The sequence below is a fragment of the Drosophila santomea genome, chromosome 3R (genome assembly GCF_016746245.2).
Source record: "Drosophila santomea strain STO CAGO 1482 chromosome 3R, Prin_Dsan_1.1, whole genome shotgun sequence".
In the NCBI taxonomy this organism is placed as follows: Eukaryota; Metazoa; Arthropoda; class Insecta; order Diptera; family Drosophilidae; genus Drosophila; species Drosophila santomea.
The window spans coordinates 24,428,968-24,456,575 of NC_053019.2; the positions used below are offsets into that span (position 1 = coordinate 24,428,968).

Below are 27,608 nucleotides of genomic sequence, written 5' to 3' on the forward strand. Positions count from 1 at the left end.
TGTGCGGGGTCCTGTTCTTGGTCCAGTTGACCAGGACAACTCAGCATGTGGCTCAAAGTGCCCGAAAAAACTCGAGGCCAGGCACTAGATGAAGCATAAGCAGCACAGCGCGGAAAAAAACGAAGAAAAAACAAAATAAAGCAAAAAGAGAAACGCAGAAAAATAATAAAAAGAAATTGGACAATAAAATACAACAATTTATGGCGTAGAGCAATCCTTTCCGGTGCCACTTCATGGGCAAAGGCGGCGGTGGCACCAAAAGTCGGGTTAAGGCGGCAACATTGTTTGCGGTGTGGTGGGGGTTGTATGTGGTCCAGTGGGCGGTGGGTCAGCAGATCGTCATTGGAAACTAAACGAAAATGTTTAGTATGATTTTTATACCCGTTACTCGTAGAGTAAAAGGGTATACTAGATTCGTTGAAAAGTATGTAACAGGCAGAAGGAAGGGTTTCCGACCATATAAAGTATATATATTCTTGATCAGGACCAATAGCCGAGTCGATATGACCATGTCCGTCTGTCCGTCTGTCCGTCTGTCCGTCTGTCCGTCTGTCTGTCCGTCCGTATGAACGCTGTGATCTCAGGAACTACAAAAGCTAGAAAGTTAGGATTAAGCATACAGACTCCAGAGACATAGACGCAGCGCAAGTTTGTCGATTCATGTTGCCACGCCCACTCTAACGCCCACAAACCGCCCAAAACTGCCACGCCCACACTTTTGAAAAATGTTTTAATATCTTTTCATTTTTGAATTGGTCTTGTAAATTTCTATCGATTTGCCAAAAAACTTTTTGCCACGCCCACTCTAACGCCCACAAACCGCCAAAAGCTGCTACGCCCACACTTTTGAAAAATGTTTTGATATCTTTTCATTTTTGTATTGGTCTTGTAAATTTCTATCGATTTGCCAAAACACTTTTTGCCACGCCCCCTCTAACGCCCACAAACCGCCCAAAACTGCCACGCCCACACTTTTGAAAAATGTTTTGATATTTTTTCATTTTTGTATTGGTCTTGTAAATTTCTATCGATTTGCCAAAAAACTTTTTGCCACGCCCCCTCTAACGCCCACAAACCGCCCAAAACTGCCACGGACACACTTTTGAAAAATGTTTTGATATTTTTTCATTTTTGTATTATTCTTGTAAATTTCTATCGATTTGCCAAAAAACTTTTTGCCACGCCCACTCTAACGCCCACAAATCGTCAAAAGCTGCTACGCCCACACTTTTGAAAAATGTTTTGATATTTTTTCATTTTTGTATTGGTCTTGTAAATTTCTGTCGATTTGCCAAAAAACTTTTTAAATTTAAATGCTGAGTAACGGGTATCTAATAGTCGGGAAACTCGACTATAGCGTTCTTTCTTGTTTTATTTCACTTTGCCGTTTTTCTTTCTTAGCCCCGGTCACTCGCATCCTTTTTTTTTATTTATTTATTATAACTGAGTTTTTAGTGCTTTCATATTTTTGGTTCTTTCAGGGTTGACAAGTCCCGATTTATGTTAAGGAGATTTCGGGTGAAACTAATGCGCTGGGTATTTTCAGATGTCAAATCCAAATTAATGCCATAATAACCTAACAAGGCTGTTGTTGTGAAAAAAATCTGTTAATTTATAAATTAATGTTTTATTTTAACTTAGGTATATTTAACCTTAGCACAATTAAACTCTACACATAGTATTACATTTTACTTAAATATTTTGAACATAGCATTTTCGGTGTCCCTCTATCCATTATACGTACTTGGCGCCCGTTTCGCTTCACTCTAGTTCGATATTTTTCCGCTCGGGTTTTATTACTTTTATTAGTTTCCACTGGTAAGTGATGGCTGTTGGGGCTGCCAGTGGTATGGCAGCATGGCTGCTGGTAACAAATGTTTAACAAAAGTTGTTGCCTCTGCGGGTTTCATTCCAGCTGCCAGCGAGATGATTTAAACGAGACGTGCGTTGCCAGCCAACGGCAATCGGGTCCTTTTAGTGCCAAGGACGAATCCGAATCCCGAAAAACCGAAACTTTATTTCATTTAATTGAAATTTTATGTAAAACACACATTTCGTTCCGTTTGATGCATAGTTTTTAACGCTCGCAGCGCCACACCCTCCATCCTCCACCCCAACCAGAAATAAAAAAAAAAAAAAAAAAAAAAATGTGAAATATTTGCAAGTTTTACGAGCATTCATTTATGTGGTTTTGCGGATTCCAGCTGCTTGACCTTCGCCCCGAAAAAAACGAGATAAATTCCATGATTTCTCACTGTTTGAACTGTTTTGGCCACCAAAGCGGAAATAAATTACATTGGAGAGCACGGGAGTTTTATCTACCCCGGCTTAGGGCGTATAAAATGCGCTGATATAAACAAACTGAAACTGCAAATCCTTTTATTTTTACGTTCGAATTGACAAGCCAACCCCTGACAGAACTCACGACAGATAAATGGGCGGGGCAAGGATGGGAAACCCGAGTGCTGGCAGGATGTGTATTTCGAGTGCTATCATCGCAATAAGAATAAAGGAAAAGCAATGTGAAGTGGAGCTGGAAGTGTTGATGGTTGTTGAGGCGTTTCACTCACATTCACTGATTTCCTTGAGTGGAAAGCGAGTTTCCCCTGATAAGCCGTTCCGAAGTAAGTTCAAAATAATTGTTGATCAATTTCAGTTAGTTTTATAATTTTTATGAATTTATTTATGTTTTGTTTCGGTATTGCCTGCTGGCCACTTACGACATCATCCAATTTACACATATGAATTAATTAATTTATTATTTGTTCGTTTTTGGTTATTTTCAAATTCACAACTTGACATACTTCCATACAATTATATTACTATTTGATCAGTATTCATACAAATATGTACAGGGTGACAAAACACTGTTCACATGATCAGCATTTTTCCAATATTTTCCTATACGGTTACAATTAAGTTTCCCACTTTATCATGGGTTATTTGTAATCAATAAAGTGCTTTCATTTCCTTTACCATCAGCAGTAAAAATGGTTGAATTCGTTTGTAATATCTTTCTCAGTTTGGTTTGCTGTTAAACATTAAATTATTATAGTTATATATAAGTAGTAATAATATAGATCTGTAATTTAATTTTAGTTTTGATCACATGTGTTATTCTCCGCCTTTTTGTTTTGTTCGCCCACCAACGGCGTAAAACATGAAATATGCTTTGATTTGATCTATTTTTCAACGCTTTTTATTTCTTTAAACCAAACTGTTAAATTGAATTGATAAAGTGAGCTGCGGAATGCAAAAATCTGTTGACCCCGTCGAAAAATATATTTGATGATTGAATGAAAACAAAATTTTTAAGCGTACAAATCTATACAGTAGTGTGTAATACAGGTGAGTAAGAGTGGGTATATGAGTTAAATAGTTATTGAACAAACGCGCTTGTAGTTTTCCCATTTGCTTTCTATACAATATTTATTTAATAATATTTCTCGCTTAATTGGTTTGCTTGTGAACTTATTTGCAATTTTGGCGGGTTGAATTTTGTATGGATCTATTAATTATACAATATGTTTATCATTTCGCTGCTATTCGTTGGCGAATTCGTCGCCTTACTTGAATATTGATTAAAAGATTGGCATTTAAGCCTTACAAATGATGCATAAAATGTGGTTACATTCAATACGTGCATTGAATTTTTTTTTCGGTTGTCCTTTTTTTGCAGTAAACCTTGGCTAATTAAATGTTTAATGTTAATTAACTAATTAAATGGGAATTTCATTTAGGATCATAACGAAATTAAAAACTCTTTAAACGCATAATGTTTTATAATTAAATCGTTTGCTGCGAGTGCGGGCTAATGAATTCAGATTAACGAACTTTATTCGATATCAGATCCAAATAAGCTCACCAAAAGTCGCATTTATAAATTCAGTATTTAATTCATTAACTATTAGCTATATCCTTGTAAACTTTAATAACTTTTTCATAGAAAAAATACACGATGAAAAATTAGATTTTCCTTCTGTACTAACATTGAGCTTGACTTTTGTGATTAGCCTCGGCTTTTCTTTTAATCCACTTTCCACATTGTTTTCGGCTTAATAATTTTAGACTAAATGTGCTTTTCTTTCGCTATTATAGGCTTTACTTTTTTAGCGTTTGTGTGCTCTGGTTTTTTTTCGTCTGTCCATCCTCATTTTTTAGGTTTTCCTTCTTTTTGTCTGACTTAGAGCTATAGCTAGAGATAAAAACAAACATGGCAATGATATTTACACAATGTTGGCTAGTTCGGGAATGGGGGCAAGAAGGGGCAAGGGTTGGGTGGTCTTTGGGGGCGATTGTGGGTGGTGGGTGGCGGTCTCCTCTTGCCACTTTGTATTTGTTTATGGCCGATGCCAGCTGCGCAAAAAGTTCTGTGCACTGAGAATGAAATCAAAGCTTATGGAAATCCATTCTAAACAATTCTTAAATCTCAAAACATATAAATGTAATAAAATTAACAAAATTTAATCATAAATAAATGTAAAATCACCCTAGTAATTTGAAGTCGGAAAATCTATAAATAGGTTTCGTAAAAATTAATTGATTCTTTTTTCAGTGCAGCAACAGTGGTTGGCCAGCTGCTCGACTCTGAGCGATTGCAAAATGTCGACGTTTTTTCCCCATGTGTGTGTGTGTGTGAGTTCTCGCCTGCATGTGTTTGTGCAGCATCATGCCACACTCACACACACACAAACGCACAGAGCAACAATAACAAAAACAACAACATCAGTAGCTGAGAGGAGGAAAACTTTGTCAATTAACCTAAAACAAGTTTCACTTTACAACACGTACGCTTGACATAATTTTTTTAAGCCATTTTCGCCACAGTTTTGCGATGAATGAAACGCTTATGGGTATGCATATGGGTGAAGTTTACAAATGGAGAAATTATCACGTTCTTGGTCCTTGATAACGACAATAGGATCGGCCCATAATGTCTTCGGCTGGAATTGACTGATCAATGGGTGCCACTCGCAAAAGTTCCATCTGATCGCGCACCTGCAAGTAAATTAAGTTCATTTGATTGGATTAATGTACCATTAGGGCAATTATTTATGCATGCGTGTGTGGATGTGGGTGTCGCAGTGAGTGTCGCTGTGGGAGTGACGGCAGCTGCACTTGATTGATGAAAATTGATTGCAATGCTTCATTGCCAAGCTGGCACAACTTACAAAACTTATTTAGCGTAATTGCCAAAGTTTTGTTTGAATTTTCAAATGCAGAAATGATTTCTTGGAACTTCTCGCGTACTCCTCCTTCATATGGCATTAATATTGTTCGCAAGTTCTAGCGCCGCGCTTTGGCAACAAAATTGGAATTGCATGTTAGTTATGGTAAACATTCTTGCGAAAATTAGCAAATGGGCTTACAGAAACTTATTGTGGGACTGATTGAGATTGAAACTGGAATTGATCTATGGAAACACTAGAAACGATTCCCAAGCTTCCTGCTTATCATTCTGCTTAAGTGCTTGAAAAAAGGATGTCATCCAACACGAAAACAAGAGTGCAGAGTTGAATGTTCATAGGAACCTCTTCCGCATGTCTAACCCACATACACAGTTACGCACTCCACACACACACAAGTACTGAGTCCTTAAAGAGAGGCCAAAATCTGAATGCCAAACAGGCAGCTCTTATTCCTGGCAAAAGTTGAAGCACATTTAATGCCACAAAAGCAAAAAACGCAGGAGAGAGAGAGAGGAAGGGCGGAAAAAACGAAATAAAATGAGAGAAAATGTTTTGTTTTCAACACCAAACACCTTTTGAAGGGGTGATGGTGAGGCCTAGGTCGGCTGGTCCCATTTCCTGGGTTTTGTTCGCCATACAACAATCGAATTTACGACTTTTTTATGAGGCTTTATGTGCGCCCTGCCACACAAACAACAATAAAACGTCAGCTTTGGCTCAGTCATTGCACTTTGTGTGCATGACCCACTCATACAAAACAGTGGAGCACAACAACTATGGGAACTTTGAGCCATTTGCCTTTTGGCTAGACTTTTCCGGCCTTTGAGCTGGATTTCATTCAGTGTAAATGAAAAGCCCAGTTCACTGTTACAGTTTGAGTCATGAGCTCAAAGCGGAAAATGAACACCCACACCAACGCGACATAACGCATTTCCCAACGTTAAGACTCAAATCAGTTCCCAGAAGGTCAGCGCAAACACTTTTACAGTTTTACAAGCACAAAACTAGCATCTTAAGATTTTGGCAGATTATATAATAATAATTTTGATTTAGGTTAAAGTGAGAGATTGTTAGTATTAGAACTAAAAAGACCAGTTTTTTATGGGAATCTATCATGAAAGACTGAAAAAAAAGCTCTGGCATTCCGTAGCTAAATAAAATACTACAAAATAAAATTCTGTATCTAAATAAAATAACAATTTCTTCGCTGTATAAAAACATAATGGTAGTAGCAATAACTCAAATTTTGCACCACTTATTTATACCAAGATGATATTGACCACCATTACAAATCACTTTGTTTCCAGTGCACACAAGGCCTGTGAAAGATATTTAAATGAATTTGTCTCGCACAAATTGCTGCCATTTGCCCATCTGAGAGGCAAAGCCTCCGTTGCCGCCACTTGGGCGATGTGTCGTGCCAAATTCTGTTCTTCGCTCTCGCATTAGATATAAAAGGCTAAAATAAAAGATACATTTACACAAACACAAACACAAGTGGTGAGTGGGGAGTGGGGAGTGCGGAGTGGGCCCAGTGAAGGGCCTAAAATCCTTGGCTTTTCTTTGCCCCCGACGAGGCTGCTTTTGTGTAGATAAAAACTGGCGTCGAGAAAATTATCATGTTCATGGGCTATGGCTATGGCAATGGCTCTCCGAACAGATCCACTGGCCACCCCCGCCACCCAAAAATTTGCGGCCATCCTTGTCGTCCCAAATGTCCTTGGGCTTGTGTTCCCAGAACCGGTTACTTCTGATAAATCTGATCGGAGCATTGCTAGTTTTATGCGACTTGAGATATGCACTTCGTTTTGAAGCGTTTAAAAATTTATGGGGCCATAAACATACAGGGACATACAAAATCATTTAATATTGATACCAATCTATACCGAATGGTTGTCTATCTACAATCCTATTACTTAAAATAGGAAACTAACTGATAGGAAAGAAAAAATGTATGCTTTCTTCTATATAATAAATGTAGTAAACCTGTTATGATCTTTCGGTCATTGATTGGTAAATCCGGAGAAATCATTTCGAATTCGATTTTAAGAACACCCTGTTCTGAATTTTGACCGAGTGCGTGTCCAGCCTAAAAGGGTATTGTATATGTGCTGGCTTGTGTTTGTGCTCGTATACATGTTCTTGTGAGCGCTTGTGCCAGATGGCAATCATTAAAATGGCCTTTTGCCTAATTTCTATGACTTGCTTAATTATCACAGCCATGACCGACCTAGTCCCATGGGTACACACAACGCAAAACAGCATTAAGCTTCTAATAATTGAACATTTGACCCGCTTTTCGTTATTATTTAATTGCATTACGAGCCGAGCTTTTGGCGACGTTCATAAGTAGGCTATAATGTATTTTATTTCACCGCACCCAGAATTGAATTGGGGGATTTCGAGTTCGGTTCAATGAACTGGAGTCTTGGGCCGTTGATGCAAAACAAAGGCAAATGTCATTGCGATAAGTATATATGGCCTGGCTTAATTTGCAATGCTCTGGGCTTTTTGGTCCAAGATAAAAGGCGTTGGGTAACATTTTTAATTACTTTTTACCGCAAACGGATGGAAAAAAAAGGGCGAAAAAATACAGAAGCAAACAGAAACGTATTAAAATACAATTCTTAATGAGCATTATGGCCATGTAATAAACAGCAGTAAAAAAAGAAAAAAGAACGAGTGTATTGTGCTATATGGTTGCTTGCTGAGTGCAAAGCGCAATAAAAACTCAGCGATTTTAATCAGTCGCGCTGCAAAGTAGGCAATACTTTTGTAGCCTTATTTTTATGCTGTTACCATTTTCATTACCATTTTCCCTCTGATGGGGTAAGAGCCCTCGCAAGTCCCTGTAATAACGGACATTAGGTATTTCTACGTATTATACAGCCGCTCTGAACTAAAACTAATTACAATGTAGAGACTGCGGAGACGCCGCGAGAATAAGATTAAAGTTTGCCGGGTCGCCTCTCAGTCAGCGAGAGACAAGAGCTAAATTAAAAAATGCTGCGGCATCTCTTTCTCAACTTGGTCAAAATGGGGCTTAGAATGGGTGAAACGTGGCGGAGGTTTTCGTAATCAGCAAAAGCAATGAAATCTCGGAGCTTGGTCATGGTTCACGCGGCATATGATTTATTTTTCATATCAAATCTTAAAATTATCTCAGCAAAAGGAGCAACTTGACCAAGCTAAAAATGGCCATAATTAAAGGATTTTGATTTAGGAAGCAGAGGGAAAAATTCACATAAACTCACTCCATACCCAATCAGGATATCATGTCCTTCATCATAACATCTTGGATGGGTTTAGCCATTTAATGAGAAAATAACAAGCATGTTAAGTTATACCACCATTTAATTGCCATTGCACTCAGCCTATCAGTTAAGTTGAAGTGCATTTTTACCATTTTACAATTCAAAAGCAGTAAGCACACAAGCTTATTTAAGAAGGCTGCAGTGTTGTCTACATCGTTTAGTCATACATCTATCCATCCATTCATGCGTCGAACCGTCCAAGCACCCAACTATCTACTCCAACCATTGAACTGAAAAACAAACCCACTTCCAAGGCTTTGAACTGGTACTAGCCTGCGCTCGAGTGCCGTTCAATACCGAGGAGTAACTTGCTAGAGAGGGGCTCTGGCCCATCCCTTATTGATCTAAATTGAATGCTGCTTGAGCTTGGAGTGCCCGCCCAGACATAGACACAGTCATCGTGGAGCAGTGAAAGAAATTCCCGAGCCATGCCAAATCCCAATCCCTTTCGCAGGACCATAAGCTGCATCCAGCCGGAGAGCAGACGGCAAACAAGCTGACCGCATCCTGCAAACAAACTGCAGGGTGAAGCTGTTGCTTCGGTTGCGATGGTCAGGCTCGTGTATAAATATCGGAATAAGCATTTGAAAATCCTTTTAAAATTATTTCACAACTTGCGTCTTTTCGACGTCAAGCCAATGTCCTGCCAGCTCTCCTCCCAGTTATCCTTCCAGTTCCCCATTAACCTCTCCATCCTCCTCCTCCTCTTGCTCTTCAAGTATGTGCAAATTCCATTGCAAAGCCACGTTATTCCTTTTATCCTTGCGAAAGGAATTTTCCAACTGCAATAACAGCCGAGGGAGAGAAAGAGAAAAGCAGAGGCCGAGGATGCCATACCAATGTCCTTTTCACAGCTTCTTTGTTTGTTTGCTGCGAAATGTGTGTTTAGTTCTGAGACTGGCTTCGACTTTAAGTCGGTCAGGTACGCGCCTAATACCTAGAAAAAATATAAGGAAAAATAATATCGCTTTGGACTCAATTTTTAATACTATGGCAACGTACTAAGAGCCAAAGTCTGGTTAGCTCTGGGATGTTTCTAATATACTTTTAGTTTCACAAAACATATGCCACAATGGATAAATTTTATACGAAGCCTGGCGCTTTGGTTACTTTTAAGTATTTCATTACATTTTACAAAAAATTATGTCTCTATACAATATATCTTGGTAAATATATCTTTTCTTTAGAGCTTAAACTCAGCTTATTGAATGACTGTAGAACAAAAGAACAGACAGGATTTTCTTTGCAACTCTAATTGCTCACCCCTTCAGTTTGAAAGTTTCCAACACCCTTTGTCAGAGTATCTAAGCATCCTTTAGGGGACAGCCCGATGAACAATAGAAAAATGCCAGAGAAAAGTGTGCAATTTTGGTACGTTTTTTGCTGTGGACTCACCGCTTCGACTTCCTTGAATACACGTATTAGATTCCTGCCAGCCAACTTGGCAATATCCTCCTCCGACCATTTATCAGACTCGAGCAGGGCAGCAAAAAGATGCGGATATTTGGACACATCCTCCAGTCCTTTGGGCACTCTTAAGTGGAAAGCAGAGAAAGCATAGAAAACAGAGAGGGAGAGAGCGAAGAAAGTCGAGAAATAGAACGATAGAGAGACCATAATTTGGCAAATGAAATGAAATGTAATTGAAGCCGCAGTGCGGGCGAAAAGCTCCCCTACTTACAAGTTGACTCCGTCGTAGCCAGCTCCAATGCCAACATGATCGATGCCGGCCACCTCCCTTATGTGGTTGATATGCGCTGGGGGGTGGACCCAAAAAGCACAAGTTTAAAGATTAATAGTGCACCACCAAACACCAAACACCCAGTGGCGAAAGAGCCACTGGGCCAAAGGCCACCTACCCACAACATCGTGCAATGTCGCCTGTCCCGAGCAGCTGACGAAATGCGGATAAAAGGCCACCATAACCAGACCGCCGTTTATTGCCTGCATTGGATGTGGACGTGGATGTGGGGAATCGGAATGGGGTATAGGGTATATATAGATTAATGTGCCCCCAGATTAATGTCGCCATAATGGACTCACAATGCGTTGCAGGACATGATCGGGTACATTGCGGGAACTATTGCAGATGGCGTGCGCCGAGGAGTGCGAGAATATTAACGGAGCCCTCGAGGCGGCCAGCGCATCCAGCATCGTGGGCACCGAGACGTGGGACAGATCCACAATCATGCCCAGTCGGTTCATCTCCTTGACCACCAGCTGCTCGATTGGAATTGCAATTGATTAGGGTTACAGAGTAGATTGTCTGGCGGGGGAACATCTCACCTTGCCGAACTGCGAAAGACCGCCGATGTGCGGGTACTTTCCAGGTTCGTCAACTTTGCAGCAGTCCGCCCTAAGATATGAAACAGTATGTATGATAAAGTTAATAAAGTTAATAAGGCTAAACCTACCAGGGTGTATTGCAGGTGTGTGTGAGAGTCAAGTATCTGGCGCCCAGCTGGTAGAACATTCGCAGGACACTCAGACTGGTGCCGATGGCATGTCCGCCCTCCACGCCAATGAGACTGGCTATCTTGCCAGTCCGGTGCGTCTGTTCGATGCCAGTGGCAGTCGTGACCAGCGCCATGTGATGCGGATAGAGCTGAACCAGTCGACGAATGAGGTCGATCTGCTCCAGCGTCAGCTGCACTGCATCCAGATGCTGGGATGAGCAGGGGGCGTAGGCGGACCAGAACTGAGCGGAGACCATGCCCTCCTTCAGGCGACGCAGATCTGTGTGACTCCAGGCACTCGACGACCAGGGAGCCAGTTCCCGCAGATCGCCGCCAAAGTGGAAGTCCTTCAGCTGGTTCTTCAGAAACTTGCGTATATTCCACGGCAGATCGTTGTGTCCGTCGATGAGGGGCACTTCCTTCAGGACATTCCGCACCCGCTGCATTCGGTAGTCGAAGTCGTCGGCGTTCTTTGAGCCACCGCCGCTGGCCGACGACGCCGCTCCGGCCGAGCATCGCAGGATGGGCAGGACGAGCGGGAAGTAGACAAAGGTCAAACAGTTGAGGCCACAAAGCACGAAGCCCTTTGGCAGCTTCCGCGATTTCATTGCCCCCGAGCGGCACGGAGCTCTAGTGGAAGAGCACGCACTCCGCAGCACTCACATTGATGGTGTTCGGCCTTCTAGCTGAAAAGCATAATAAAAAACTTAATAAGATATAAAATGCCATAGAATATATTTTTAAAAAGGCTTAGCCGCACTACTTTATAACCGATAAGCTCGTACGTCAAAGTCACACTTTCCTCAAGCCTCAATAACGCCATTAAAATATTATTTTCAAACATCAAGAAATCCGAAATCTAAAAGCTAGCTTGTTTGCTTTTAGAAAGAGTCCTTTTTACCCATGCCTGGTGTTTCAAAGCCGGGACATTTGCTTAGCCTATTGCATGTGCGGGTGGCGTGATTGAGCTATTGAAAGTTGTTGGCAAACAAATGTCATAAATATAACGCCCACGGCTGTGCTACCGAATACCGAATACCTCCTGGCCCCAAACACAAACTGAGCTCCAAAGCCAGGCCCCCTTTATTTTGCTGGCTTTGCCACCCCACAAACATAAATAAAACTTTTCATATTTATTTCAGAGCTCAACTTCAAATCGAAATCGCGCACAAAATGCATAAAATGCACAATAAAAATGCAAAATTATTTATAGGAAAGTTTCCTCTCCATTTCTTTTTTTTTTTTTAAGCCAGCATATCACCGAACCCCAAAAAAGAAATCATAGAAAATTTAAATAGTTCCCCCGATGTTCGGCAGAAAAGTTCTGCGAGGGAAATACTTTATCCATACGATTTTATTTTGGTAGTTTTTATTCGTATACGACATAAACTTTGGCTTCAGCCTGGCAGGTGGCAGAGAACTAAGCGAAGAAGCCAAAGCCAGGGGAAAATCGAGAGAGCGAAGTTCTAAATATTTCCCCAAGAAATTGAAGCCCCGTATGCCATGGCCAAACGGGCGAAGTGGGTAAATATTTATATATTCTTTGTCCCAGAAAGTGAAATTAAAGTTTTGCCCCGAAACAGGGAAACTAAGCTAAACTACTTTAATAGTTTTCCACACAGAACTTGGCCACCAAGTCGAGCAACGTAATGGCCAAAATGAAATAATAAGCTGAGCAAATGGAAATGTTCAGCCAAGAGGTATTTAAGCTGTTCGTACTTAAAGCTATTTTATCTGAAGCCATTTTTGCTGCATCGTAAAGTCATTGCATTGACAAATGCAACTTCAAGTTGGATTATATTTGCCATTGAAGTATTAAAGTAAACCCTAAACGCATCTTTAATAAAAGCAGAACTAGTTCACTAGACTTTAATAATGCAGCTAACCAAAATTGTTTTCCGCAAAGTAAGCATTCTAAATCCTCTTAGTTTGCTGAACAAACCAACATTTTTATTCCTCTTGTGATTATGTTAACACTCGCTTCTTTTCTGCATTTTTCCATTTTTATTTGTCCCCCCATATTTTCATTTTCATGTGCCAACTGTTGGTGCTGCACTCTGCAGGTCACATAGAAATAGAAGTTGAATTCAGAGCGAGGGGCCATTGGCAACCAGAATGTTGATTTTCATGCTCTGATGCCTCCGAACAAAATGAAAACATTCCGCTACAGAAAACTACGACGATACCTTATCTGCTCTGTCTTTCCTTCCATTTTTGGTACTGATTATGGATTCGGGTTCTTGGAGATTCGATTTTCTCCTTCACCATATTTCCATTGCGGCGAAGTTGTGCTGTTAAAGCTATCTGGCCAAACAGAAATTATGCAAAAATCAACAGAGTCGACGATGAGCAGGAAATGACAACATTGACAAGGGCAACGCGCCACGAATATTTTGCGACATGCAAAACGTGACCGAAACGCACCGCACGAATTATTAATACAACAACAGAGAAAAGGAAGCCAAATTAGACCCAGTTGGGTTAACAGGAAGCAAAGGACGACGAAGGACGACAAACAAAAGACGGGTCTGTGAAATCGAAAACGTTTGGCGCTTCATTAAACATTGATGCCTTAAAACAGCCGGCATGTAAACCGAAATTAAGAGCCACAACATGGGATATTTAATTAAATTGAAGAGGTCTCGTTTACAGCAAGGGGAAAAGCCAACTGAAGAGCTGAAGCAAAAATGAATGTAATCCTGTGATTACGTACAAGTAAATTTAATATTTCACCAGCGGTAATGAAAACGGCGCTATAACTTTATTGCTGAAAAAAACATTTCATGTTACAGCTGCTAAGTATAAACACATCTGCATACTATATCTGTAAGAAATCAGATACTTTAAGATCGATAAATCGAATTTATAACTGAAGTCCGAAAGTAGTGTGCAAGTAGTATGTAATTTAAGGCCTATTGAGGAATATTAAATATGACTGGTGGCTTAATAAATCGTATTCTGCTCAAAAGTGAGCGGCATACAAATGCAGACACACGACAAAATGAGCGCAAGGATAACTGCGTGCAACGCTGCGTATGAGCAATGAATGTGCCCTGCCTTTATTTCATATACTCGTATGCATTTTTTGCTGAGTGCCTGAGTTGGCATGGGTGTAGGGATATGCCGGAACGAACGATGGGGGTTCCTGGGAAATGACAAGGGTGCGCGGACTGAATCGTACATTTATTGCAACATGAAACATTATTTTGTATGGCCTCAAAAAAATAACGAACGTAGGGATGAAGAAAAGAAAGCGAGACGAGTAGGAAGTATGGGAAAAATAAGGAAAACAAGGGGGTTGGGGGGGTTAGCTATGAAGAAACCGGAGTGCGCGCGTTGGAAAATTGCAGTAAGGAAATGCGATGTCCTCGTTGCAGTTGGAATTTCCATGCAAAGTGGCAAGGAAATAAATATAAAAATGCTTTTCTTTTATACATTAGTGCACCATTTAAGGAAGTCGCCACGCCCCCATCGCCCACAGATACTGCCGAGCGAGTTTGAGTTTGTCGTCTTTCATTTCCATTTTTCCTCACAACTCCACAAGCAGAAGCAGAACCAGAAGCAGCAGCAGAAGCGGCAAAAAATAAAGGAAACGTGCCGTAAACTACAGCAGACAATCAAAATGCATTCATGTGCGCTTACTTTACGTTATTTATAATCAAACCCCCCGACTTCCTTTCATTCAGCTCTAAATTCCATTCACTAGCGAATTGTAGCAAACAGTCAATGCGAATAGCACCCACCATCACCCCGTGGAGTAAATGTCGGTAGCTTCAAGGAGGTTTTGGGATTTGTAAGCTCGGCAGGAATGCCACCAGCCACCCACTGTGATAAGGTTTCCCACCCATAATGCCGCAGTTGCTGGAGGCCATACTGGAATTTCTTCTGGTTTATGCTTATTCAATTTTACAAGGATAATAAAACGTATCATTAAAAGTCTTGGTAATAGCAGCTGATCGCATGACCAGACAAATTCCCCAAGTGGGTGGCGAGCAAACCCAAATTAATTCCTAGAAGATTATTGTTCAGAACGTTGAGCAGGAGAATTTCTGTTAACGCACGTGCGCAATATGAGCCAGCTTGTTATGGTAATTTTAAGTAGATGTAAAATTGGTACATGATATGGTATGATATCTCTACCTAAGTTGATACCAATAATATGAAAAGCCATTATTACACACGGTTTAAACTTTCCGAAATGGTAACTTTTTACAATGCATCTAAATATAGATAGATTCATAAATTAAAAGAGGCGGTACCCATATGGCGAAATGAAATAATATTAGAAATACAAAGGGCTCAAATCAAACTTGAACAAAGATGTCCTACACATGTGTCGGTGTATTGTGCTTCTACGTACAACGAAAGAAGCTCATTCTTGTTTGTTCGCAAACAAGCGAAACTGAACACAGAAATTGAATGGGACTTTTTCGAGGACCGGAAAAGCGGCAGCAGCAAACCGCACAAATACCAGTGGAATGACAAGGAACCCAGAGGCATGCCAAATGGCCTTAGAATGAATTGAAATTATTTTACAACATTTTCATGTTTCTTGCCATTTGTTTGATTTGCCTCGACCTTCGCCTACGGCGGGTCTCCCCTTTATTGTTTTTATTTCCCCTTTTTTGTATGCATAATTTAGGCTTGAGTGGAGGCCAATTGCAGGCGTAAGAATCATATGAATCCCTAAAAAAATTGGTTGACCCAAAATAAAACGACATATGTTGCGGCATGCCACAAATAATGAGGGACCGAGTTGCCCAGCAGATGTCCAAATAATGAGCAGTAGAGCATAAAATTAAAGAGTTAATCCTTACAAAACAAAGTTTATTTTTTTATGCAGACATTTTCTTTTGTTATCCGATTAATTAGAGTTGTTTTTAAAAACTAACACACTTCAGTGAATACATGAAAACATAAATTCTTGAATGAAAAATATACATTTTTGGTAATTTTTATGCTTGAGATTTTATCCACAATTTTCCAATCGAAAAACTTTATACATAAAGTAAAAAGTAATTAGTTTGCAATGCTTGAATTTTCGTTTCATATCGGATACTTCTCCATTGAATGGCGTTCTCTATTTAATTGAACTCAATCTCCAAATAGCTTTGCAAATCTAGACTGACAAATAATAGGAAAACGCAATTTGTATCCTTTCAAGAGGGATTCCTGATCCAAGCCACAAAATTCAAACTGCCAGAGACCATAAACACTTTGTCCCGACCAAGACTAAAAATGATATAAGGAAAGGTAACAAGCATTTATAAATGCCGCAACAAAAGCTAGTGAAATGTGAGCCGGAGACTGGTTTGAGTTTCCAGCTTAGGAAAAGCTATTGCCACAGGGCGTGGCCGAAAAAGGGGCGGATTAGGTTCAAAGCAAATTGTTGCGGAAGGCAGGAATCAACATTATCATCAGCACGCAGGATGCTGCTCAGTCGGTTATAGGATACTCATTCTCATTTTCATTCTTATTCTCATTTCGGGCAAATGCAGATGAGGACGAGACAAAACACAGACACAAGTTTAGGGAAGGGGAGGATTTTCCCCGAGTGTGTGTGTGTGTATGTATGAGTGTGGGAGGTGGCGCGGGGGTGTGTTTTGTGTCGCCTTCCGCATATTAATGAGCCAAGTGCCACAAACCCAAGCTAAACGCGCTCTCATCAATTGCTCAATATTATGACTCTGGCTGGCAAAAATCTGCATACGAAACCCATATTGGTATGTATGCTGAATACTCAGCATCAGCAAGGCAAGGAAAAACTATTTTGCATTCTTTGTTGCACACATTCTTTCGCTTTTTGGGAATCCTTACAAAAAGTAACATGGAATTTAAAAGGAGAACTTATTAAAGCGATCTTTAAAGCAAAGGCCAGATAAGTATGGTAGCCTAATAAATATGTAGTAAAATACTTAATAAAGAAAGGTCTTTACACCCTAATACTTAAAATGGAATTTAATTTTAGAATTTTACCATGAGTTTTGGTTTAAGAAATTAATATGTGTTCTGTAGCTTCAGTATATGATTCCTATTAAACTGATCTATACATAATTTGTATATGTACCAAATTGAACTGAGTTTCTTACCAAAACGGGGAAAACTATTTATCATTCTTCTGAGCCACGAACTCACTCCTATTTTGCGTACTTCCTCTATAATTTAATTAGAGTTAAAACACTGCTTGTGCTTGAATTTCAGACTCTCATGCACTCCACTTTCGGTTCACATAACTAGAATAATCAGATATTATTTCGCTTTGGCTGCACCACAGTACGTAACGTATACGCCGCGGTGTACGCGGGTGAGAAGCGAAGGAGACGACGCGCAGCGCAAGTGGAACGCAACACGTGTTGGGCGACAGGTGCCGAGCGTTTGGCACACAACTCGACCGGCCGACGCACGAATTCGAACTGAAAACTGAACCAGAATCCCCAAACGAAACTGGGAAGCGAGTGAGGCAGGCACGAAAACCGAAAAAGGACGAAGGACGAAGCCACGAGGCGCAGAGAGCGAGGACAATGAAGAGCACTTTGGCTAAGGCTCCTTTATTAGGTAAGCATATTATTGCATTAATATTTCGCTTTTATATCAATTTAACTAAAGAAAACTTAGCATAGATAATCTATGAACTCTCTGAAATCCTTTAAATGTAATATCCTGCTCTTCAATCATATTTTTCATTCAAAAAACTGTGCCAAAGTCACATTGGGCCACTTCAAAGAGCACATATTTCTCTTTTACCCAAGGAAATTGTATGGCAAAATAGGGGGATATTTTCTCAACGTTTGCACTCTCAATCAGCTGTTTGCAGTGCCAGAGGGGGGTTGAGTCCTTTAACATTGCAGGAGGTCAGGCATGGCGTGAAAGTCGCTTATCCTAGCTGCTGCTCCTGGCACCCCTCGTTTTTGTTGCGCTGCTTCTGGAGCGCCTGATGCTGATGGTCACGAAAAATTCATTGACCGCCCCGAGGAAAGCAGGTCGCTCGTAATTAAGGTTAAAATACGCCAAATTAATTATTCTATCCCCCTTTTCAACTGGCAACTGCTTAAGTAGAATAGGAAATGTGGTTGATAGGTTATCAGACACAAATATTTGTAGAGATATCACTTCCTTTTTTGATGGTTTTTTTAAAGATAGGATAAGAAAGCTTAGCAAGACATTTAGCTCACCCATTGAACGCACTTTACAACCGAATGAGTAAATCCAGCAACACATTTCATTACTATTACATACACATAACACATTACTATTACATACACATTACACATTACTATTACATATCATTGCTATTTAACTAAAATCCATATTGAATAGATATTGAGATCTTATAATACTTAATTAACATTTCTTTACAAACACGCTTAAAAGACAAATATTTGATTTTTGATTTAAATTTTTGCCGCCCAATCTAAAGCTAAAGCAGCTCAAAGCTGTTGTAAAAGCTCCAACTTATAGCGAACTATTATCTGGTAGGTTCCACGCCCCACTAAAAGCTCTTTACATGAGCTTTTTTTTGGATACCGTCCGTTTGGGGATCTGGGCATTTTTAGCGCTTGGCTCAGTCGGTTGCCCAACACCGCCGGCGACGACCTCCAAACAACCTTTTGGGGTCTCGCTCGGCATGTCTCGCTTATTTCGCTTTGGAATTTCACGTTGACGTCGCAGTCAGCGGCAGCAGAGGCATCGGCAGCGACTTCAACAGCGGCAGCAGCAGCGACTCGGGCCGAAAATAAAAGCGTTAACCGCTCTCCTCCAGTGCAGCAGCAGCAGCGGACCCAGCCAGTAGCCAGCAGCTAATCACCACATCCCAGATTCAGTTTCCAGTTCGGTGAGTGGGCGTGATACGCAGTGAATAGATTCAGAACCCCTGAGCACCTACAAAAAAATTCAAATATATTTCCCCCCACTGGCGGTGGCAGTGCAGTTAAAGAAAAGTCGCGTAATCGTTCCCATTTCTCTGGCTGTTTCGTAATCCAAATCCACAGAGCAGCACCGCATCTGCAGGCGAGTTAGTGAGTGCGTATTCGAATGTAGTTTAATTACTCTCTAATCTCACAATTTCCGCGTGCTCTAAAGTTTTATGACAAGTTCTAGAACCTTGTGGCTGCCGAGTGTTGTTGACCTATGCACTGCGGTTGAAGGAGTGGTGGGGGGAGGGGGGCTACGAGAAGTGCAGGCGATAAGAAACCTTATCGGGTGACTTTTGGCTCACGAAGTGGTAGTGGTAGTGGTAGTAGTAGTAGTTTTCTCTACCGGCTCAACCGGCTCTCTTACCTTGCATTCCCACTTTTCACGCGCTCTTCCATTCGAGTTCATTTGCTTATTGGCAGCGTTTCAACCGCAAATTGTAGTCGTCGCTGCGGTTTTTCTTATAAATAGTTTTCTTTATAAATGCTAAATGCATGTACTATGCATCGGAAAATACATACATTTTCCTATCGCTCTCTCGCTTAGACTTCAATTAGTCAACGTCATTGTAAATTCATAGGTTTGTTGACGTCTTCTCGTGTTGTTCTCTATATGTTTTTCCTCTATTGCATTTGGTACCTACCTTTTAATTTAGCTTTCAATGAAAGAGAAAAGTTATACAAACATTTAGGGTGTACAAATGAGAAAAGAGGGGCACAGGTTTAGGGGTTGTTTCGAAACCTAAAGAAAACCAGTTTTGGAGTAGCAAGGACTTCTTTTGAAGGTCAACCTGACTAGGATTTTCAAGAAGAACTTAGAACATTAAGAACAACTTATTGTTAACCATACGATGTTTCAGGAATTTGTGTATCTTTTATAAATTTTATTAGTAGCTTCCTAAAAGAATTTATTATAGAAATTTTTTAAAGGAATATTGTAGAAGTATCTGATTTTGGTTTATTAGTAATAAAGTATAAGTTAATCGATCAAGTAAGACTAGATAAGACACATTCGAATAAACAAAGTTATTGGGGTCACTTAAGAAGGGCAAGTAGATAGACAAAAGTATGGAGGTACGTGCTCAAAGTTGCCTTTTTCCAGAGTAGTTTTTATAATATGCATAATAACAACCACCCGTGTTCAAAGCTAATCAGTTGACGTCGGTTCGTGGCTATTACATATGTAGTAGTATTATCTCCCCTGGTGGATGTTCTTTTGACCCACTGTCTGTGGTCGAGGAGGCCGGACCTAAAATCTCGTTATGATAATGCAAAACCTTTGGAACCAAAATACCAACGCCACTGGGGGCTCGTTTTTTTGTCGTTTTCGATTCAAAATTTTTACTGATAGCAGATACAAAATGCGAGCACAAGTATAACTTGTTTGTTCATCTTTCCGGAGCAACTTCTACCATATTCCATGGAACTTTTTGTTAGTCGTTTTTTATCAGCTTGTTTTTTGTACCAGCTCACGAATACATATAGACGGACATGTGTCGGTTTATTTTTATATACCGTCTCTTGATAGGAGCGTAAATTTATTTTGATTGTTTTTTGTTGTCATGCGTTGGCTGCTCTTCGTTCCTCCTTCTATTTTGTCATCGTATATATTTCGCCTAGTTTCCGAAACATTTCAGTCTTCGATTGATTGCCGGCAAGTGTAGGTGGGTGTTGTCTCCTGAGTGAATCCAAGGCATCTATAGATAACTCAATCTATAGATAAAGGTGTACATACTTAGTGTCGTCCTGTGCAGAGTGTTTCGATATACAGATATCGATATATACAGCTATATATTAAAATTAAATTATACAAAATATAATTTGTATTTTAAAGATATAGTAAATATATGTATAGTATTTATCATAATATTCGCAGAAAAGTGTCAAGTTAAAAAGGTCAAATTCAGGTTATTATAAAGTATATCTGTTCAGTTTAGGGACCACAAGTTATTCACGTGTGTACAAAGTGTTAAATATATGGCGTGGGAAATTTGGGCGATGTGGTAAACAATATTTCGCGATAAGTTGCGGAGGCCTAATCTATAACCTGACATTAATGCCATTCCAGTCCTTGGCTCACTGTCAATGTCAAACAAGTATAAACTGAGTTTTTAGTCATCGGAGGGATTTCGCATCTGTATCTACATATTACTTTTCGGTCTCTTTCGCACTGGCTATAGCTATCTCTATCTCTATCGCACTTCACACGCGCCACACGACTTTCGGTTTTCAACAATTTCTATTCGCATTTCGTAAGCAACAAATTTCGCTGGCAACATTTGTTGCTAAGGCTTGTTGCTTGACCTTGTTCAATGTCAAGCGAAAATACATGCGCCCTGCGTTGCCGTCGCTGCCTGCAGCGACAGAGCAGCAGCAGCGGCGATAAAAGTGAAAGTTTCCACGTCACGCATTATGCGGGTGGAAGCGAGACAGATGCAGGCAGTTAGAGTGAGAGGGGAGATTCCATGACTTTGATTACATCAGAGGGAATTATTGCCGAGGTTTCCGCGACATTGCTCAGTTACTGAAAATTCATCGTCGAGGTTGGTTCGGTTTTTTCCTTGTGCTCTAAGGTTTAATTAATTGTTCGGTTTCTGCAAATAGTTATTAACAAACAGCAGACAATATAAAATAGTCCAAAGCTAGCAAAAAGAAACAGTGCAGTGATACTTATTGCAAGAGAATTTTTCTAAATTCATTAATGCTTGTGGGAACCTCTAAAAAAGCTCTATTAAAAGGCAACATTTTGTGTGTGAATGTTGAGAGTGTGGGACAAACCTAAAAAAAAAGTGAGAGAGAAGAACTGTAGATATAGAGAAAAGCACGTTTTCGGAGCATGCGCCTTTGATCTCGTTCAATTACACGCTCTTCGCCATCAAATCAGCTGTGGAAAACACTGCCATGCAAAGCATTTATTATCTTCAATGGAAAAATATTCATGAATTACGAAAAATAGCAGTGACATTGACCTGACACTGACAATAAGATGATATAACACCGCATATGACTCAATGTCTCTAATCGGTCAATTCGGAATTTCTTTTTCAAAGACTTGACCTTTAAAATTATTTTTTTTTATTTTACTGAAATAAAAAATAGGTCAGTTAGGTAAATCCACTGATAGTAATTGATTGATAGCTAACTCAGTAGCCTTTGTTATCTAAAAATTATTTCTATGAAATCATATGTAACTTTGAATAATTGCATTTGGGTTGTCAGAGTGTGCGGGTTATATATTTCCAAAAAAAAACTGTCAAAATTTTAAGTTTTTATTTTGTACCCCAAACGATTTCAAAATTCTGTGCTTACACAATGGTTTCCTATCATCCAAGCCTCTTCGGAATACGATAGCTAGATTTCTAACATCCAATGTCCGCTTCTCTTTTTCATCAAACAAAACAACACCAACAACTCCGCACCGACTCAAATGCAAATGGATTTGCGTGCTGCAGAACTACACTCGAATCTCAAAAATGACCACCTACTTCAACTACCCCAGCAAGGAGCTGCAGGATGAGCTCCGCGACATCGCCCAGCGTATCGTGGCCCCCGGCAAGGGAATCCTCGCCGCCGACGAGTCCGGCCCAACCATGGGCAAGCGTCTGCAGGACATCGGCGTGGAGAACACCGAGGACAACCGCCGTGCCTACCGTCAGCTGTTGTTCAGCACTGACCCCAAGCTGGCCGAGAACATCTCCGGAGTGATCCTGTTCCACGAGACCCTCTACCAGAAGGCCGACGATGGCACCCCCTTCGCCGATATCCTGAAGAAGAAGGGCATCATTCTGGGCATCAAGGTCGACAAGGGTGTGGTCCCACTGTTCGGCTCCGAGGATGAGGTCACCACCCAGGGTCTGGATGATCTGGCCGCCCGTTGCGCCCAGTACAAGAAGGACGGTTGCGATTTCGCCAAGTGGCGTTGCGTCCTGAAGATCGGCAAGAACACCCCATCCTACCAGTCGATCCTGGAGAACGCCAATGTCCTGGCCCGCTACGCCTCCATCTGCCAGTCGCAGCGCATCGTCCCAATTGTGGAGCCCGAGGTTCTGCCCGATGGCGATCACGATCTGGACCGCGCCCAGAAGGTCACCGAGACCGTCCTGGCCGCCGTCTACAAGGCCCTGAGCGACCACCACGTCTACCTGGAGGGTACTCTGCTGAAGCCCAACATGGTCACCGCCGGTCAGTCGGCCAAGAAGAACACCCCCGAGGAGATCGCCCTGGCCACCGTGCAGGCTCTGCGCCGCACCGTTCCCGCCGCCGTCACCGGTGAGTCATCAAAGCCAAGTGCCTTGAAGAACAGGTGTTTCTGTACTCTCTGGATTGGAATACTTGCACCTTGAGTTCTTCAAATCGCACTTGGTTTTTCATTAAATCCTATCTAATCGATTGCTTGTCTACAGGCGTGACCTTCCTGTCTGGAGGTCAGTCCGAGGAGGAGGCCACCGTCAACCTGAGCGCCATCAACAACGTTCCCCTCATCCGCCCATGGGCCCTCACCTTCTCGTACGGTCGTGCCCTCCAGGCCTCCGTCCTGCGTGCCTGGGCCGGAAAGAAGGAGAACATCGCCGCCGGCCAGAACGAGCTGCTCAAGCGCGCCAAGGTGAGTCCTCAGATAGTTGTATCTATGTAAGACTGGTTGTAGTTAGCAATTTAAGTGGTGTATGTATTGCAAGTGTCAGGTATTTGCTTCGGTTGAGAGTATTGCAAGGGTTAAGAAATATTATTTTAATCCCAACCATTGATCCCATTTCCAATTCTTATACCACAATGTTTCTCCTATTCAAATGATTGCTATCCATTATCCAAACCTAATCTATTTAAAACCGCCTTTTCCTCACATTTCCTAATTTATAACTCCATATAACGCCTTTGTACATTTTCCATTAATTTCATCATAAATAATCACATATTCATCATGGCTAGGCTAACGGTGAGGCGGCTTGTGGTAACTATACAGCTGGATCGGTCAAGGGGTTCGCTGGTAAAGATACTTTGCATGTGGATGATCACAAGTACTGAACAGAGAGAAGAAGAATTGCTGCCTTTTGATGGCGAAGAACGAGCTTTTTTGGGGTAACTCAAGACCTAACGCATTAAACTAAAACCGACTTATCGCAAACGCTTTTAACATACATGCCCATGTCACTCATGCTTCGCTTGCTCTAAACCTAATCCCAAAAGCCCAAACTCTGATTAATCCCAACCAAAATCCCGCTCTCCTCCCGCTTCCACAGGCCAATTCCCAGGCCTGCCAGGGTATTTACGTGCCCGGCTCAATTCCGTCGTTTGCCGGCAATGCCAACCTCTTTGTCGCCCAGCACAAGTACTAAGTCCTAAAAGCCACGCACTAATCCCGAGTCAGAATCGAGCGAAGCTATATCCTCCCAACCCGAGTGCAGATAATCCGCAAGAGTTACAGATCGAGGCCCACAGCTGGACTGAGACGGGAGGCATTTACATTCCTACAGCAATGGAACTGCACATATATTCCTTTTAGCATTTCGTATACCTTTTACCGCAAAAACTGACTAGATCTTAAAGCAAATATTTTTGACACTGAAACATTTATTTTATACTGACGAAGAGAAATAAATTATGTATTTAATGCGCCGTGTTTATGATTTTGTTTACTTTAGTTTAGTTGCGCTAAGTTGTGGCCATATTTTACAATATTTTTTAATTAAATTAAAATTTAAAGTCTGTTACAAACTTCCTACTGTTAATTAGAATAATTACTCTGAATATCTGTACCTGACAGTTGAGCTGAAAACAACGCAAAATATGGTCTGTGCGCTGTTACTTATATATAATCGAATAATAATTTTTATCCAAAGAACTTGCTAAATTAAATTTTCCAAAACTTTCCGCACTACCCAGCATGTATTCGGTACGCTGGGAAAGTTTCTATAAATTTGCCGCAGGTGGAAAAAGCGGCAAAAGTTTTTCGAGCGCAGCAAAAATCAGTGTGAAAACTTTTCAAGCTGGCCGAAAAACTTTTCTGCTGCGGCTCGCCAAGTTACAACTAAGTAATAATTAGGAGTAGGCATTTCCCATTAGGCTTCGTATTTTCCACGATATTTTGCAGAACGAAATTAATCAATTTTCCCCTCTCTCTTTGCCCTCTCCCAGGCCAACGGTGATGCCGCTCAGGGCAAGTACGTTGCCGGAAGCGCTGGTGCCGGATCCGGATCCCTGTTCGTGGCCAACCACGCCTACTAAGGCGTTTGGGCGGACCTTGGCTATACGCAACTAAATAAAAAAAAACTACGGAGCAGATTTGTTTATTTTTACCTTAGTTTCGAGAGCTAAGCAAAGCAAGCATTACAAAAAAATAACCAAAAAAAAAGAGATGAACGATTACACTTTCAAAACATGTTATATATATGTAGTACGTGACATTTTTTGCAAGTTTATTATACTATAACATTATTTTAGAGAACAACTAAATGATGAGTGCAGAAGAAAGGAATGCATATGTTCGATGGAGAAGCAATTTTATCTTAAGTTTTAAGCACATGAACCTATTATTGTTGAAGTTATTCAATTTCTATTATATTATTATGATTATGCAAGATTTCAATGAATCCCAAAAGATATGTCGTAAATCGCTAGGCTAAAAACACATTTAATGGTGAAAACAACAGCAATCACTATCAACAACACCTAAATGTTTAAGGCTTGAATCATTGAAGTCGCACAAAGTTTTTGAATTTTTTAATGTTTTATAAAAAGATCCACTATGAAAATCGATGTTTTACCATTATTATTATTATTAAACTTTATATTTATGATTGATAAGTATAAGTGAAACAAATGACGAGAATAAACAAACACATTACAATAAACCCGAAAAGCCCCCAAAACAACTTTATTAACATTATATACATATATTTACATTGTTAAACAAGAACTTGTTGTTGCAAAATACTAAAAAGAAATATATGAATTTATATATTCAACTTTGGACTTCGGTGTCCAATGGCTTCTAAACTGTGCTGGGGCACAACGCATGTTACTAGAATTTGTTGAATCCATCTCTGATTCTCTATCCAAAACGCGATAGGTAGTAACAAAGGCAGCAACGTCATTATCACAGTACATATTTAAATACAGAAATATTGTACCAATGACTAACCGACATATTTATCAAAGCATGTTTTAATTTACACGTTATTCAAGTTGCAAATACTGCATATCGTTGTTATTCACACAATTGTTTGAAGTGCAATGTGAAAATATAACAGACACGAACGAAGGATATACAATAACTACTGGAAGGATTAAGCTTAAAATAGTTTAATGTGAAATAAAAACCACCACAAACGGCAACAACAACCAGCTGTACATCCAATATACAAGAAATAAAAAACAACAAATAAACTTACATCAGCATACAAGTAAGGGTGTTGAAATAACATCTTTCAATAAAAAAAACCTTAAGAGCAAAGAAACCCAAATTGGTTTAATTTTATTGGGTTGATTAAAAAAGCTTTGCATACATCCAGGCTTAAGTTACAGTTGGGAATGCACTGTGAGCTTCAAACCAAGTCGTCTTCACCATGAAGATTACATGTACATACATACATATTGTAAAAACTGTCTCTCCTGGTGTAAAATAATCGCTGATCATATTTCTTCTTTTGCGGCTATGTAAATTTACTAGCTCTGATTAAAGGCTTCACACTATTTATATGCTACCACTATAGTATCATTAAAGAAATTCCGGGACCTTAAATCTTTTTCACTGAAAGTCAATTGCTCATAACCTTGGAAAGTTGATATTAACATAGCTAGAGGTAAGCCCGCATACCTTGAGGTTAAAACAGAATCTGTACTCCTTTTGAGAAATTTGAGGTATTTAAATTTACAATTTCGTTTATTGGTAATGCAAATGTAAGCACAGAGTGTAACAAACTTCGTATTCTGCACCGTGATCCCTTTTCAATTGGATTTGTGGTATTCGCGAGGTGCAAAGTTCGTTTAATCACACCCAAATCAAATGCGCAACGCCCATACAGAGAAACTCCACGATAAGATGACACAGGGATTTTTAGCATGGTGAAGGGGGAATGAAACTACACGGAAAAAATAGGGTAAATGCATAAAAATTAATTATTTAGATTCACTTGAAACAAAAACTATTAAACGAAATTTATGAATATTGTAGCATGATCCTTATACTAATATAAGTAAGTATGTACACTAGTTTTTCTGAGTGTTGAATTTGATTTTCGATTATGGTCAATTTAATTGCGATTGTTTTGGTGCTATGTCTGATTTATAGCGCTGGGATGAACGACTTGTTTACACCATTGCGTCATTGATTGCCTTCGTCTAAAGATAAAAAGGAATTTTCAAACTGTTCGTGGTACAGTCGGTCTGCAACTGAGCTCCTCGCTGGGGCGAGCCACAAAGGGGTGCGGCAGGAGAATCCAACAAAAGGTGCTGGCATTTGGCATCCTGATCTACAATGCCCGTGGCAGTGACAACATTTCCTGTGTCACACTTGCACTCGCCCTCACAGACCTGCTGGCACAAAGATTGTCCACAAAAGTGGAATTAATTGTATTTGCATAGGATGTAAACATCATCACGTTGCCGGCAGGATCTCGTCCTGCAACGTTTCTAAACTGGATTCAGTATGGCTAGCAGCCTTTCGCCACCTTCCCATCACTCTGCCGTCAACAAACACAAGGGAAAATACAGTTCTTTCTCAAAATTGCATTAGAGCAATTA

The 27,608-nt window shown here is 40.4% G+C and overlaps 2 protein-coding genes across 6 annotated transcripts; one reads left to right on the forward strand and one right to left on the reverse strand.

Annotated features, from left to right (window-relative positions):
• Positions 1 to 2,698: 2,698 nt before the first annotated feature.
• LOC120453697 (dipeptidase 1) lies at positions 2,699 to 17,363 on the reverse strand. Its single transcript, XM_039638518.1, has 8 exons — positions 17,049 to 17,363; positions 10,918 to 11,645; positions 10,790 to 10,859; positions 10,547 to 10,723; positions 10,363 to 10,447; positions 10,185 to 10,260; positions 9,899 to 10,037; positions 2,699 to 4,998 (listed from the first exon to the last, which is right to left on the reverse strand). The coding sequence occupies exons 2-8, from the start codon at positions 11,565 to 11,567 to the stop codon at positions 4,891 to 4,893; spliced, it is 1,305 nt and encodes a 434-aa protein (XP_039494452.1). The 5' UTR covers positions 11,568 to 11,645; positions 17,049 to 17,363; the 3' UTR covers positions 2,699 to 4,890.
• A 1,188-nt stretch (positions 17,364 to 18,551) lies between these two features.
• Positions 18,552 to 26,323, forward strand: LOC120451236 (fructose-bisphosphate aldolase). Of its 5 annotated transcripts, none has more exons than XM_039634731.2 (4): positions 18,552 to 18,790; positions 22,322 to 23,138; positions 23,273 to 23,472; positions 24,107 to 24,477. In XM_039634731.2, the coding sequence occupies exons 2-4, from the start codon at positions 22,343 to 22,345 to the stop codon at positions 24,200 to 24,202; spliced, it is 1,092 nt and encodes a 363-aa protein (XP_039490665.1). In that variant the 5' UTR covers positions 18,552 to 18,790; positions 22,322 to 22,342; the 3' UTR covers positions 24,203 to 24,477. The 5 variants fall into 5 exon arrangements, 4 of the variants coding, with proteins under 4 accessions (XP_039490665.1, XP_039490666.1, XP_039490667.1 ...); XM_039634732.2 differs by lacking the exon at positions 18,552 to 18,790 and adding an exon at positions 18,858 to 18,978; XR_005616360.2 differs by lacking the exon at positions 18,552 to 18,790 and adding an exon at positions 23,796 to 23,945.
• Positions 26,324 to 27,608: the final 1,285 nt, after the last annotated feature.